At 41.5% G+C, this 14,904-nt stretch overlaps 1 protein-coding gene across 9 annotated transcripts in view; it reads right to left on the reverse strand.

Annotated features, from left to right (window-relative positions):
- Positions 1-14,904, reverse strand: part of PLCB4 (phospholipase C beta 4) — a 483,912-nt gene that overhangs the window by 299,437 nt on the left and 169,571 nt on the right. For 5 of the 9 annotated variants that reach the window (XM_070381997.1, XM_070381995.1, XM_070381996.1 and 2 more), the window contains one exon: positions 5,181-5,239. Coding sequence is in view for 4 of the 9 variants with exons in the window: in XM_070381991.1 (XP_070238092.1) it covers positions 5,163-5,165 (3 nt within the window). In the remaining 5 variants the exon portion in view is untranslated. Of the gene's footprint in view, positions 1-5,162; positions 5,240-14,904 lie in introns of all 9 variants that reach the window. The other 4 variants (XM_070381991.1, XM_070382000.1, XM_070381992.1 and 1 more) reach the window with 1 other exon arrangement.

The following is a 14,904-nucleotide window of genomic DNA, read 5'->3' on the forward strand; positions in this document are numbered from 1 at the left end:
TGCGCTATATTGAGTTGAAAGTGCCCAAGGAAAGAAACACCCATCACTTCATGGCAAATAGAGGGGAAACAATGGAAACAGTGAGAGACTTTGTTTTTTGGGGCTCCAAAATCACTGCAGATAGTGACTGCAGCCATGAAATTAAAAGACACTTGCTCCTTGGAAGAAAAGTTATGACCAACCTAGATAGTATATTCAAAAGCAAAGACATTACTTGCCAACAAAGGTGAGTCTAGTCAAACTATGGTTTTTCCAGTAGTCATGTATGGATGTGAGAGTTGGACCATAAAGAAAGCTGAGTGCCAAAGAACTGATGCTTTTGAACTGTGGTGTTGGAGAAGATTCTTGAGAGTTCTTTGGACAGCAAAGAGATCCAACCAGTCCATCCTAAAGGAAATCAGTCCTGAATATTCATTGGAGGGACTGATGCTGAAGCTGACACTCCAATACTTTGACTATCTGATGCGAAGAACTGACTCACTGGAAAAGACCCTGATGCTGGGAAAGATTGAAGGCAGGAGGAGAAGGGGACAACAGAGGATGAGATGGTTGGATGGCATCACTGACTGGCTGGACATGAGTTTGAGCAAGCTTTGGGAGTTGGTGATGGACAGGGAAGCCTGGCGTGCTGCAGTCCATGGGGTCACAGAGAGTTGGATACAACTAAGCAACTTAACTGACTAAAAGGAAATACCATCATTTCAATTCGGTGCAGAAACACCATATATTTTCATAAAAGGTTTAAGAAAATACTTTTAAAGGCAAAAGCTAAAGTATAAAATTTATAAGGATGGTTAAAATAGATGAGAATGAGAAATCATCGTGTTAACATATATGCTTGGAAATGTTTCTAGCAAGAATAAATGCCAACAATATAGTCACAGAATATCCCTGCCTCTTTTATCAGGGCACTGAAATTGTTATCCATGAAGACACCCATCTAAGGAAAGCTTTGAAATTATGGATTTTTATTTTCTTCTAACTCTAATACATGTAGCAGCTCTATTTACTGAAGACTACCTTCAGTAGTCTGGGATTCTGCTGTTGGAAGCAGTAGCTCATGACCAACTCGAAGCAAGAAAATGAATGGAACTGACACCAGGAAATGGCCTAAGGGATGAAGAATATGCCCAGATAAGTGAGGAAGTAGGTGAGACAACATGTGACTAGGTAGAGGAGATACTCCAGTGTCTGTCCAGATACCACTGGTACCTTTTAATTGTCCTGTGTGCCCACCTCCCAGCTTTTGTGTTTTGCTTCTAAAGATGGCAACGCACATTTCTTAAGAGAAGCACTCTTCAACTTCCAGAGCTGCTTTACCTGCAGATACAGAGTCAAGTGCTCCCTGGTTTGCAGCCCCTCTCCCACCAGCCCACAGTCGGTGTCTGAGGCAGAGATGGGAAGGCCAGCTCCCTCGCTAGAGCAGAAGGAGCAGATTCCTGGAGCAGTTGTGCTCCAGAGCTCCTCCAGGTATTGGGTCGAGGCAGAGACACTGCCCACACCTTCCCCTGTCTGGCTCCCTTCTCCCTTCCCTTCCCCACTCCCTCATCCCCCTGGGAATGCTGCCCTAATAAAAGACTCCTGCAGAAATCCCATCTCAAGTCTGCTCAGGGGCACCCAAGCCAAGACTTTCATGATGTGTGAATAGGCTCCAGGAAAATGTGTAACGGATCCTTGTTTCCGTACCTCGGATAAGTTTCTGTAACACTTTAGTATTTAAAATAGCTGCACTCATCACTTGCTTGTTAAACAACAAGCAAGAAGCCTCTTTGTTCCTATAGAGCAATGCAGCAGCCCTAGAATAAAGATGCTAATAACTTGGCACAACATATTTTTCTCCAGGTGTGAACAAGGTGAGGGTAGTATGTAAGGCTCAAAGTAGAAGTAAAAATAAAGTCAGCATAAAGTTTGGTGAGCTTCATACATGACACTGATAGTATAAATTCTGAACATAACCAATATTTAATAAAAACAATTTCAAGTCACTCCAAAGGAAGAAAGCAACCCCCCAAACTAGGTGAGTTTTGCCTCGCAAATAGTATATCTTTGAAATGCAAACAAAACAGGTCAGTAGGTACCAAGGTTTGTTTTCTTTCATGAAACTTGAACACATGGCTTTTGGTTTGACCAAACTAATAAATTCTTCTTTAAGAAGACTCACTCTGAAGCTAGAAATTTAAGAGTGAGGATAATTCATCTCATTTGGTTTATTTAAATTCTTTCTATTTTAACACTGATGAAAAACTAAGCTGAATGTAACTTAAATAAGAAAAACATAAAATATACCTTTTGCCATTACAGGAATTAAAATATATTCTGAATGCCCACTGTGGATGTAATAGTCCTAAAAAAAAGTAACCCACTTAGAACATATGTACATCCCACTGTTGGAATCATGACAAAATTATGCCAGTGTTCAAGATGAAACAAGAATAGTTCAGATGCCAGGGTCCAGATATTTCCAATTTTAAATATGGGAGGACATTATAAAAGTATCAGATTTCACTTCAGGATAAAAATTCATTATTAAAGCAGCCAACAATTGAATCGGAGAAGGCAATGGCACCCCACTCCAGTACTCTTGTCTGGAAAATCCCATGGATAGAGGAGCCTGGTGAGCTGCAGTCCATGGGGTAGCAAAGAGTTGGACACGACTGAGCGACTTCACTTTCACTTTTCACTTTAATGCATTGGAGAAGGAAATGGCAACCCACTCCAGTATTCTTGCCTGGAGAATCCCAGGGTCGGGGGAGCCTGGTGGGCTGTCGTCTCTGGGGTCACAGAGAGTCGGACACGACTGAAGCGACTTAGCAGCAACAATTGAATGTTGCTAGAGTAAAATGCTTTTACTTTTAGAAGAAGATGTCAGGAAACACACAAGAATTTTCTCCCTGGGAAAAGGCAAGCCTAACACAAAGATGACAATCAAAACCCCAGTGACAAGTGAGATGCCAGGTTCAATCAGGTCCTATCGGGTGTGGGGATGGAAGAGGAGTCCACGTTCTACATTAGTTGTCCCGGGGCCCGATGCCGTCTGAAGTGTCAGCCACTCAGTCATGTCCGACTCTTTGTGACCCCCATGAACTGTAGCCCGCCAGACTTCTCTGTCTGTGGGATTCTCCAGGCAAGAATACTGGAATGGGTTGCCATTCCCTTCTCCAGGGGATCTTCCCAACCCAGGGACTGAACCCAGGTCTCCTGCATTGCAGGCAGATTCTTACCACCTGAGCCACAAGGGAAGCCTCAATGCCATCTAAATTCTGTAAAACCAAATGGGTGGCATTTATACCACTTAATATACAAGAAATCATAAAATATAGAACAAACAACTTCTAAGCTCTAGGTTATTTTTTTTTATTCTTAAATCAAGTCTTTCTTTTCACAAAATACCTAATTCTTCATAGGGACCATGTAAAACAGATGATGAACAATACTTATTTTTTAAGGATAATACAGTGATTGTACAGAGAAACTAGATAGTCAAAAAAAAAACATTAAAAAGAAACCAAAAAGTAGATATCCTGTCCACACTGATTTAAAAGTCTCTAGTGAATTATTTAGATTCCCAACTTGAGTTTGCCTGCTGAGACATGGTTATGAATCATCCACGGGGAACAGTAAAATATACTGCACTTGACTAAAAATAAGTAGGAACATTCAATAATAAATCTACTTTCTTGATCTTCTTCTGTCATCGTTAAGTACTGATATGGTAGTATGGAGAACTTGTCAGGTAGTATGAGTCTTTCCTCCTCTCACAGAAAGGCTGGAAGAAAATCAGCCATGGGCCCTGCCAGGAGATAATGGAATGTCTGACATGGCATTAAACGTGGAGAAGAAAATAATACTGATTTTAAATGCTTGGGACCTGGAGCTCACTTATAGACATGATGTGATGTGAAAGTCACTCAGTTGTGTCTGACTCTTTGAGACCACATGGACTGTAGCCCACCAGGCTTCTCTGTCCATAGAGCCTGGAATCCACTATAGTCCATGGGATTCTACAGGCCAGAACACTGGAGTGGGTAGCCTTTCCCTTCTCCAGCAGATCTTCCCAACCCAGGAATCAAACCAAGGTCTCCCCCATTGCAGGCAGATTCTTTACCAACTGAGCCACAACGGAAGCCCAAAGAACATGTGATATCAGTGAAAGTGAAAGTCTCTCAGTCGTATCTGACTCTTTGCAACCCCATGCACTATACAGTCCATGGAATTCTCCAGGCCAGAATACTGGAGTGGGTAGCTATTCCCTTCTCCAGGGGATCTTCTCAACCCAGGGATGGAACCCAGGTCTCCCACATTGCAGGCAGATTCTTTACCATAAATATAAATCTGGTTATTTTTTTCATGTGATCACTATAAAATTACTTCTTGTCCCTTGAAGTAAGAAATGACGTATAGTTCAAATTTTTTATTTACAACACCAAGAAGAAAATAACAATTGGCCAAAGGAGTTGTAAAAGAGCATTCATTAGGACTCTGGCTCTTGAATAAAGCATGGGCAATTCATCATTTATAAATAAAAAGAACTGTGCATATATATTTCTGATTTCCATTTTAGCATTTTGTTAAAGATTTGTAAAACAGAACTTCAGAGAAACACTGGAAGGAGTTAATTACATCATCTTTATAGGTAGCTCCCATAAAACGGAGAGTGGATTCAGGCTGACAGTGAGTTCGCATCTGTGAGAATCTTTTTAAACAAAATGTGCATAAGATTAAAAACAAGTCACATACATTTCTCCTCAGAAAGAACTACATAAAACATTAACTTTAATAATAATATCTGAAGGAAATGGCAACCCACTCCAGTATTCTTGCCTGGGAAATCTCATGGACTGAGGAGCCTCGCAGGCTAGAGTCCATGGGGTCACAAAGAGTCAGACACGACTTAGTGACTAACACACTGATGCTTACTAAATGTACACAATAGTCAGTGCAGACAGCAAGAAAATCTAGCAGAAAACGAAGCATCCAAAGCTGGTAGAATGAATAAACTTGAATCTAGAAAATACCAGGTGATGAGTGTTCCACAACATCAAAGAAAACATCTGTGAACCAGTTATGAGAGGCCTTTCAGATGGGATAACAGTGTGACTGAAGGGATTCATTTTACAGACTGAAAGTTCTAGAACTCCACAAAACTATCAACTCTTACCCACCATGTGCAGAGTACATACCAGATGGCTTGGGGCTGGCTAAAGGTGATTTCCGCTTAGTCCAATTACAGCGCTGTCCTCTGTGAAGGAACGACACAGAACAGAGAAAAGTCAATGTAAAGGACTTCTGCATTCCATGGAAATCTCTGCACTTCAAAATCAAAACCCCTAGTATTCTTTAAAACACATCAGAAAGAGACATTAATAAATTCGTGACAGTTTCTAAACAGATGACAAAACACATAATCATCAAATCAGAAATGTTACTGCTACACTCAGCCTACAGGGTTTATATACTTTATTAAGCTGCTGATCTCCAATTCCACCTCTTGACCTACCAAAATAATTAAGCAGCAGTTGAACAAGGATATTCAAAATGTTCTAGAAGTAGATACAATGATCTTTTCCTGATTGATGGTAAAACTGATAGTAATTTTAAGAAACCTTTCAAAGAAGAACAGTGCAGAACAGGAAAGATTTACAATGAAATTGCATCTGTGTACAAACAGTCAATATTATTATGTGTATTTTTGTATTGTCTTCATTAAGAAGTTGTCATGTAGACTTTGGACTTGACATTGACTTTAGGCTTCAAGATCTTTCCAAGATGTTGTGTGGGGTGGGGGAGTGACACAGGTCTGGTGGTGTTAAAAGTACACAGAAGTAAGAGGAAGTCCACTTCCATCTGGAAAGAAAGTAGAGGCAGAAAAACTGGCAATCCAGACATGGAAAATGATGTCTGTAAAATCTGAACTGGGATTTTGCAAAGATCATCATCTATTTGTGGAGATGCCTACTGTAAGTTCCCAGGTAGAAAGGTTCATCAAAACGTTCATTCAGGCTTTTCTGTAACATTGAATGGAAAAACCCAATCAAACTTTTTGGCCAACCCAATACAGCCACAAATGAAAACCATGTCATTTAAAAAAAGAAAAAAGATTAGAACCAAGCTGTATACACCCAGCACCAAGGTAGTGCCTATCACACACTAGGTACTTCTGACATTGTCAGTAAACAGATGAATAACTGAATGGTCCGCCTAGGGCTGGGAAGTTAAATCTGTTTACCTCCTGGGACTATGAATCAAGCTCAGTTCCAAAAAAGCTCATTGATTAATAACTCAGCCATATCATGCTCTTCATTTTGAGAGACCACTTGATGCCCAAGTCTTTAAGTCTCTGTAACCAGAGACTTAAATGCTGGACACATTTTGCTTTTCTTTTCTAATTCCTTAAGTAACTATCCAACATAAAACTGATGCATTATTCCATAAGCCTTTCTACTTCTGTCCATGGCTAGGATATTACAACATTTGGGAAACCCAATGTTGAAATACTTAACTATATAGAGGTGAAGAGGTATAAACAGTTTGTCATGAACTATTTAGCTACTGGGATATGATGGGCAAACCTCTGTAACTGACCTCTGTAACCTCTGTAACTGCTATCCTCATATGTGAATCAAGGCCATAAGCTACCAACTTTTTCATCCAAGTATTATTACTCTAGGTGCTGAAGGATGTAAATGGGATCTTTGGTAAAGAAGAGACCGAATGGATGAGTAAGCACATGTGTCTGTGTATCAGCCTCTACAAATCTCTGTGTTTATGTGTCTCTGTGTGTGCATTTGGTCTTTCAAAAGAAGAAAGAGTTTTCTATAACATAGAAGAAAACCTAATAAATAGTTATAAAAAGCCCCCAAATCCCAGATCCTATTAATGCTGGTGTAAACAAAAGCTGTTTTTCAAAGAATGTAAGCCCACTGAAGAGGAAAAGATAATAACAAAAATATTTTTTAATGTAAAAAAGATAATAACAAAAAAGATATAACAAAATATATTTGCTGAAAAGCACTATTCCACAAACAGTGCTGGGACAACTAGAAATCCACATGCGAAGCAAGGAAGGTGGCTCCTACCTCACACCACACACACAAACAATAGTGCAAACTGCGTCACAGACGTAAACATGAGAGCGAAAACACAAAACTCTTAGGAGTAAATACAACATAGAAACAAGTCTGTGTGACCATGGATTTAGGCAATGGTTTCATAGAAATACTAAAGGTACAAACAACACAGAAAAAAAAATAGGTAAGTTGGACATCATCAAATTAAAAACTTCTGTGCTTCAGAGGTCACCATCAAGAAGGTGAAGACAACCCACAACACGGAAAAAGATTTTTGCAAATTGCATATCTAATAGGAGACCTATCCAGAATATTTTAAGAACTATTATAATTTATTGATAAAAGATAACCCAATTTAAAAATGAGTAAATAAATAGACATTTCTCCAAAAAAGATACACACATAAAGAAATGCTCAACCATCATATAAAATTAAGTTAAAACCACAATGAGATACTTATTCACACCTACTAGGATAACTTTAATCAGAGAACAGGTTAAGAAAAGTGTTGATGAGAACTTGGAGAAATCAGAACCCTCCTACATTGCTTCTGGGATACAAAATGCTGCAGTCACTTTTGAACACAGTCTGGCATTCCTCAAATTGTTAAACATAGAATTACTGTGTGTGTGTGTGTGTGTGTGTGTGTGTGTGTGTAGTCACTCAGTCATGACTGACGGACTGGGGTCCCATGGACTGTAGCCCATCAGGCTCCTCTGTCTATGGGATTCTCCAGACAAGAATAATGGAGCTAGTAGCCATTCCCTTCTCCAGGGATCTTCCCCCATATGGCCAGTAATTCTGAAGAGAAATGAAAATGTATGTCCATACAAAAAAATTTGATGTATTTTTTCATGGTAGCATTATTCAAGATAGCCAACAGGCTGAAATAATCTCAATATCCATGAACTGAGAAATGGATTTTAAAAATATAGCATATCTATACAATAAATTTTATTCAGCAATCAAAAGAATGCAACACAAATACATGTGACAACATGAATGCACCTTAAAAAAATATTATACTAAATGAAAGAAGCCAGTCACAAAGGCCACATATTGTATGACTGCATGTATATGAAATGTCCAGAATAGGCAAATCCACAGATACAGACGCTTTCTCCTTGGAAGAAAAGTTATGACCAGCCTAGACAGCATATTAAAAAGCAAAGACTCTGCCAACAAAGGTCTGTCTACTCAAAGCTATGGTTTTTCCAGTAGTCACATATGGATGTGAGAGTTGGCCTATAAAAGAAAGCTGAGCATCGAAGAATTGATGCTTCTGAACTGTGGTGTTGGAGAAGACTCTTGAGAGTCCCTAGAACTGCAAGGGGATCCAACCAGTCCATCCTAAAGGAAATCAGTCCTGAATATTCATTGAAAGGACTAATGTTGAAGTTGAAACTCCAATTCTTTGGCCATCTGATGCAAAGAACTGACTCATTGGAAAAGACCCTGATGCTGGGAAAGATTGAAGGCAGGAGGAGAAGGAGACACCAGAGGATGAGATGGTTGGATGGCATCACCGACTGGATGGAAATGAGTTTTAGTAGGCTCCGGGAGTTGGTGGTGGACAGGGAAGCCTGGAGTGCTGCAGTCCATGCAGTCACAAAGAGTTGGACACAACTGAGCGACTGAACTGAACTGAACTGAACAGATGCAGAGAGCAGGTTAGTGGTTGTACAGGACTGGAAGGGCAGGGAAGGTGGGGACCACTCGCTCAAGGGGGTGGGATTTCTCTTTGAGGTGATGAAAATGTTCTGAGGTTAGACTGTAAAAATGGTTCCATAACTTTGTGTATATACTAAAAACCACTGAATCATGCATTTTGAATTGGTGAATGTTATGCTTTATAAATGACATTTCACTGAAGTTTAAAAAATGGTTAACTTTCAGTAAGTTTGCCAGTGAACAGAAGTTGGCTTCTTTCAAAAATAACAAAATACTTACCCTCTCCAAGGGAACAGTAACTGGTAAATATTTATATTTTTAAGAGACTATTATAATTCTCCATGGGATTTATTGTGATGGGAAATACAATTATATTTTTCTTTTGCCAAAGAAGAGTATATGCCTGCAAAGTACCACTAATGGCAGATGCCACAGTGCTTGAGATACAGTCTTATTTCAAAGCAACGGGGAGCTTAGCTAAGTGTGATATTTTTATTGCTCAGTGGAGGAGAAAAAGAAAACCTACAAATATAAGAGACTCACATTGAGAGGCCTGTTTTTATGAATCTATGTATTGAACACAAAAAGACTAGTATTCAGTGCTCTCCCCGATATATTTAATATTGAAATTTTGTTTTCAAGTGAAGAGTAACTGGGCAAGACTGAATCAAAACAGATTCTCTCACTCCAATCTGCTATTAGACATGGGAAAGTACTGTTTTACAAACAGAATGTTAGAGCACTGTCATATCAGTGAGTTTGCGCAGTGTAACCAACCACCTCAAACCTCTGTGACTTAATCAGTAAACATTTACTTTGGGTCACACCAAGATCCCAAGTTGGTGAGGATGGCAAGAGTGTGGGTCCCCCTGCATGAGTCTCTGCTGTGTCACACGTGCTACCGTAGCAGCAGGCAAAGCAAACCACGTGGTCAGGCCCAGACTCCAAGGATGGAGAGGCAGCCCCACCACCTGATGGGAGCTTGACGCTTCAAGGGTGTGCCCATGGGAGGGGAAGACTTGGTGACCGCATTTACAAAGCACCACGGCTGGAACACACTCCCACTCGTGGCCCACAGGGACAGTTTATCATTAATTTACTACAGTGTTTATTCAAGGTACAGCTTACATGTAAAATATAGGTATTTTACCACTACACATGGAGAGAGAATGTAGAGTGCACACACATTAACACAACTTCTATATATGAAAAATTATGTCAGTCTGTACTGAACTTAATTCTATCACAACAAATACACTAATAGCTATTTACTAGAGTAACGTTATCATGTTATTAGTTATTTATCAGTTATTTTTTATTTTCAAGTGAAAATGTTTAAGTGGAAAAGATGAGTAATAAGTTCAAGTGAAAGAGAGATTTCACCAAATCCACAGAAGTGGCTCAGGAATAACCTAAGTTTAGAGCCCTGAAACTTTACCATACATACAAATTGCCAAGTTATTTGGTAGAAAAGCAGATTCTGTTTGAGACAGGATTCTCATGGAGACCATGGACTCCGCATCTCTACCAAGCTCCCAGGAGGTGATGATGCTGCTGGCTCCAGAGCACACCCCGAGCAGCAAGCGAGGAGAAGGCCATCAGAGGAAACCGAGGACAACTGTCTACCAGCTGCATGGTCTGCGAGCAACTGGCTGCGCCTCTCTGAGCCCACTCTGCATCTTTAAGAGGGAGGTACTGCTGCTGCTGCTACTGCTAAGTCGCTTTAGTCGTGTCCAACTCTGTGCAACCCCCTAGACAACATCAGGCTCCACCGTCCCTGGGATTCTCCAGGTAAGAACACTGGAGTGGGTTGCCATTTCCTCTTCCAATGCATGAAAGTGAAAAGTGAAAGTGAAGTCGCTTAGTCGTGTCCAACTCTTAGTGACCCCATGGACTGCAGCCTACCAGGCTCCTCCATCCATGGGATTTTCCAGGCAAGAGTACTGGAGTGGGGTGCCACTGCCTTCTCTGAGAGGGAGGTACTGCTAGTACCCATCTCAGAAGTCGGGGTGGGGTGAAGGGAGACAGCCAGGGCAAAGCACCCGGGATGGGGCCAGCCACACGGAGCAGAGTGCACAGTTCCTCCTCTGATGCCTCTCACTGCCGATGACTTCCAGAAGAGGCCTCAGTGGAGCTGCAGTTAAAGAGAGGGATTGGCTGGGCCCAAAGGACACTGTTGGCACAACCACACAAAGTAATCTGATAAGGACATACAGCTCATCTGTGTGTGTGTGTGTGTGTGTGCATCACTTTGCTTACACCTGAAACTAACACTACGTTGTAAGTCAACTACACTTCAATTTAAAACAAAAAGCAATCAGATCTTTAAAACTTGTTTCACCAAAGTAAGCTCACATTTGATAAGTTCCACAGAGATAAAAACACACTGCTGTCTCCTCCGAGCCACTCCACAAGCATGTATAGTGCACCCCGCGGCTTGACACGAGGACACCACGGTGACCGAGTGAACAGAACCACTGTCCCCTGGCGCTCACGCTCCATGCTGCGCGCAGACTGGCTCCTCTGGGCTACGCTGGAGGAGGGGCTGCCGAGGGCTTCATCTGGCACGGTGACCTTTTAACATCTGAGCTGACGGCTAACACTTACATGTTGGGAGATTTCCCATAAATCTTTGGAATCCCAGCTGCACTTGGACATCTGGAAGACTGGGCGATATAGACCCAGAATGCTGGTCTCCAGCCAGAACCGAGAGGTGGCTGGCCCTCCTGAGAAGATCTGGGTGCACCCGGCCCCCCAGCACCTCCCTCTGGATCACCCCCAGTAGGTGGCCATCATTCATGTGCCCCAGCTCCCCTCTTGCCCCTGGGTTAGTGACCCCCCAAGCCACATGAAAGCTCAGCCAGCACTGCGGATGACAGGGAAGGCGGGAAAGCGTCCACCGTCCTTGACGGCACATTGTCACCATCACGCAAGAAACATCTAGCAAGGGTGTAGCTTCATCATTCCTCCGCCCTTCCCAAAGTCTAAAAGCACCACCTTGAGAAACCCAGAAGAGTTACACCTCCTGGGTCTGGCATTTACTGTGGCTCACTGGCTTTAAAATGTTTAACTGGGGGCTCTTCATAGGAATTTATTATGGGTTATTTTAAAAGTGTTATATTTTTCTCTAAATAATGGCAATGCCTTTGCAATTACACACCTACCTTCTTTTGCCTGGTTTCCCTTGCGTGTTGGTTTTCTGTGACTATGTCACAAAACTGTTACGAACTTGATGGCTTAAAACAACAATTTAGTAGCTTGTGGTCCTGTAGGTCAGAAGTCTGGGTCCAGCTGTAGGGTTCTCTGTTGAACACCTTACAAGGCTAAAATCAAGGTCTCTGCTAGGCTACCTTCCTTTCTGGAGCTTGAGGAATGAATGACTTCCAGATTGCTGGCCAAGCTCATGTCCTTACAGTCACAAGACTGAGGGCACTTTCTGCCGGCTGTTAGCAGGGGTCACGCCCAGCTCCCAGATGCCACCCACACTCCTGGCCACGTGGCCCCACCATTGTCCAGTTCAGCAATGGAGAATCTTCCTCATGTGGAATTCCTCTCTCTCCTTGAAACTATATTGAGTCCCTTCTAGATTCTCAGCTGACTAGGACACACCCACCAAAGAAAACCTCATTCTTAAAGTCAACCATGCCACCCAACATAACCACATTTCAGAAATGACATAAGGTCACAGTTTCCAGGGCGGGAGTCCTGGGGCCATCTGAGATTTCTGCCTGCTGTACCTAGTACCTGCCTACTGCATGCATCTGTCATCAGCATGCGTTTTTTTTCTCAGGTTGGAAGCTGACATCATGTCACAAGGAGAGCTCACCAGCCAGCAGAGAGGATGCCCTGAAGTTAAAATGAGAGAGCACACTGGGACAGGTCTCCCACTCATCACTAGAGCAGCTAAGACTCCAGCCCTAAGAATGCATGTTCTCTGCCAGCCTCCAGATGTACATGAGATGTTTTTCTCCTCGAGTTTAAACTGAACCTTGTGAAATCATATGTGTAGACAACTGATATTCTGAAGGAGGAAAAGGAGGAGCAGAAGAAGATAAAAAAAGAGAGACAGAGAGAAGAAAACAAACACATAACTAGTACCTAGAAGGACCAAAAATAAATTTTAAATGCCCAAATAACACCATGAGCTAAAAATTTTTTAATTAAATTGTTATATTTTTCTACACAGTCTCAACCAACTTAACTGCTTTTCACACAACATATTTCACTGTTTAGAAGTTACATAGAGACAACATATACATAACCATACTAATAGTAAAAGGAAAAGGATAAAGAAAATTAAAAAGCATGCTTAATATAATCACTAGCACATAGCATATTCATTAAGATTTTTTTAACTGGAAAAAAAAATGACAATCTTTAGGTTGTCTTCCTTCAAAAACATGTTTGGTTAGAAAGCAAAATGACTTGACAGGTCCAGAAGAAGCAAAACAAATAATAATAGTAATAATAACCAACCAGTGAGCACGACAAGGCTGTATATCGCCACACTGATTCTTCAACGTCTATGCAGACAGAGTACATCATGCGAAATGCCACGCTGGATGAGCCACAAGCTAGAATCAAGATTACTAGGAGAAATATCAACAAACTTAGATATGCAGATAATGCCACTCTAATGGCAGAATTTTGGTGTTGGAAAAGACTCTTGAGAGTCCCTTGGACTGCAAGGAGATCCAACCAGACCATTCTAAAGGAGATCAGTCCTGGGTGTTCTCTGGAAGGACTGATGCTAAAGCTGAAACTCCAATACTTTGGGCACCTCATGCAAAGAGTTGACTCATTGGAAAAGACTCTGATGCTGGGAGGGATTGGGGGCAGGAGGAGAAGAGGACAACAGAGGATGAGATGGCTGGATGGCATCACCGACTCGATGGACATGAGTTTGAGTGAGCTCCAGGAGATGGTGATGGACAGGGAGGCCTGGTGTGCTGCAATTCATGGCGTCGCAAAGAGTCGGACACAACTGAGCGACTGAACTGAACTGAATGGCAGAAAGCCAATGGGAACTAAAGAGCCTCTGGATGAGGGTGAAAGAGGAGAGTGAAAAAGCTGGGTTTAAATTCAACATTCAAAAAACTAAGATCAAGTCCAATCACTTCATGGCAAATAGATGAGGAAAAAGTAGAAACAGTGACAGACTTTATTTTCTTGGACTCCAAAATCACTGTGGACAGTGACTGCAGCCATGAAATTGAAAAATGCTTGCTCCTTGGAAGGAAAGCTATGACAAACCTAGACAGAGTATTAAAAAGCAGAGACATCATTTTGCCGACAAAAATCTGTATAGTCAAAGCTATGGTTTTTTCCAGTAATCACGTACAGATGTGAGAGCTGGACCATAAGGAAGGCCGAGTGCTGAAGAATTGACACTTTTGAACTGTGGTGCTGGAGAAGACTCTTGAAAGTCCCTTGGACTGCAAGGAGATCAAGCCAGTCAATTCTAAAGGAGTTCAACACTGAATATTCATTGGAAGGACCGATGCTGAAGCTGAAACTCCAATACTTTGGCCACCTACGCAAAGAGCTGATTCATTGGAAAAGATCCTGAAGACTGAAGGCAGAAGGAGAAGGGGGCAGCAGAGGATTAAATAGTTAGATAGCATCACCAGCTTAATGGACACTAACGTGAGCAAACTCTGGGACACAGTAGAGGACAGAGGAGTCTGTCATGCTGCAGTCCATTTGGCTGCAAACAGTCGGACACGACTTAGCAACCAAACAACAAAACATGAGAAATTACTAAACTCAGATGCTGCTCTCAGTGTTTTGTATATATTAACTCATTAAATCTCACCAAATTCTATATAGTGGAAACTTTCCACAGACGAGGAGACAGAGACACGGAGTAGTTACATTACTGATCCAGTCATGGAGAGAGCAAACAAAGGCATGCGAATTCAAACTCTGGATCCTTGCTCGTAAAACCATTAATTGTCCAAACAAGCTTATGAAGGCTTCTTAAAAAAAGAAAATAATCCAAGCATTCCTTAAGCCCCTATATCTTTATTTGGAAGAGGAGAGATGAAAGCTGTAATTGATTACTTCTCTTTGTTACTCCTTCCAAAATTATCTTACATTTTGAAACCAAAAGATTACAAAAAGATGGCAACAAAGCAAAAGCTAACACTAGAAGCAAAGAGGAAAA

This window comes from Bos mutus, chromosome 13 (genome assembly GCF_027580195.1).
Source record: "Bos mutus isolate GX-2022 chromosome 13, NWIPB_WYAK_1.1, whole genome shotgun sequence".
NCBI lineage: Eukaryota > Metazoa > Chordata > Mammalia > Artiodactyla > Bovidae > Bos > Bos mutus.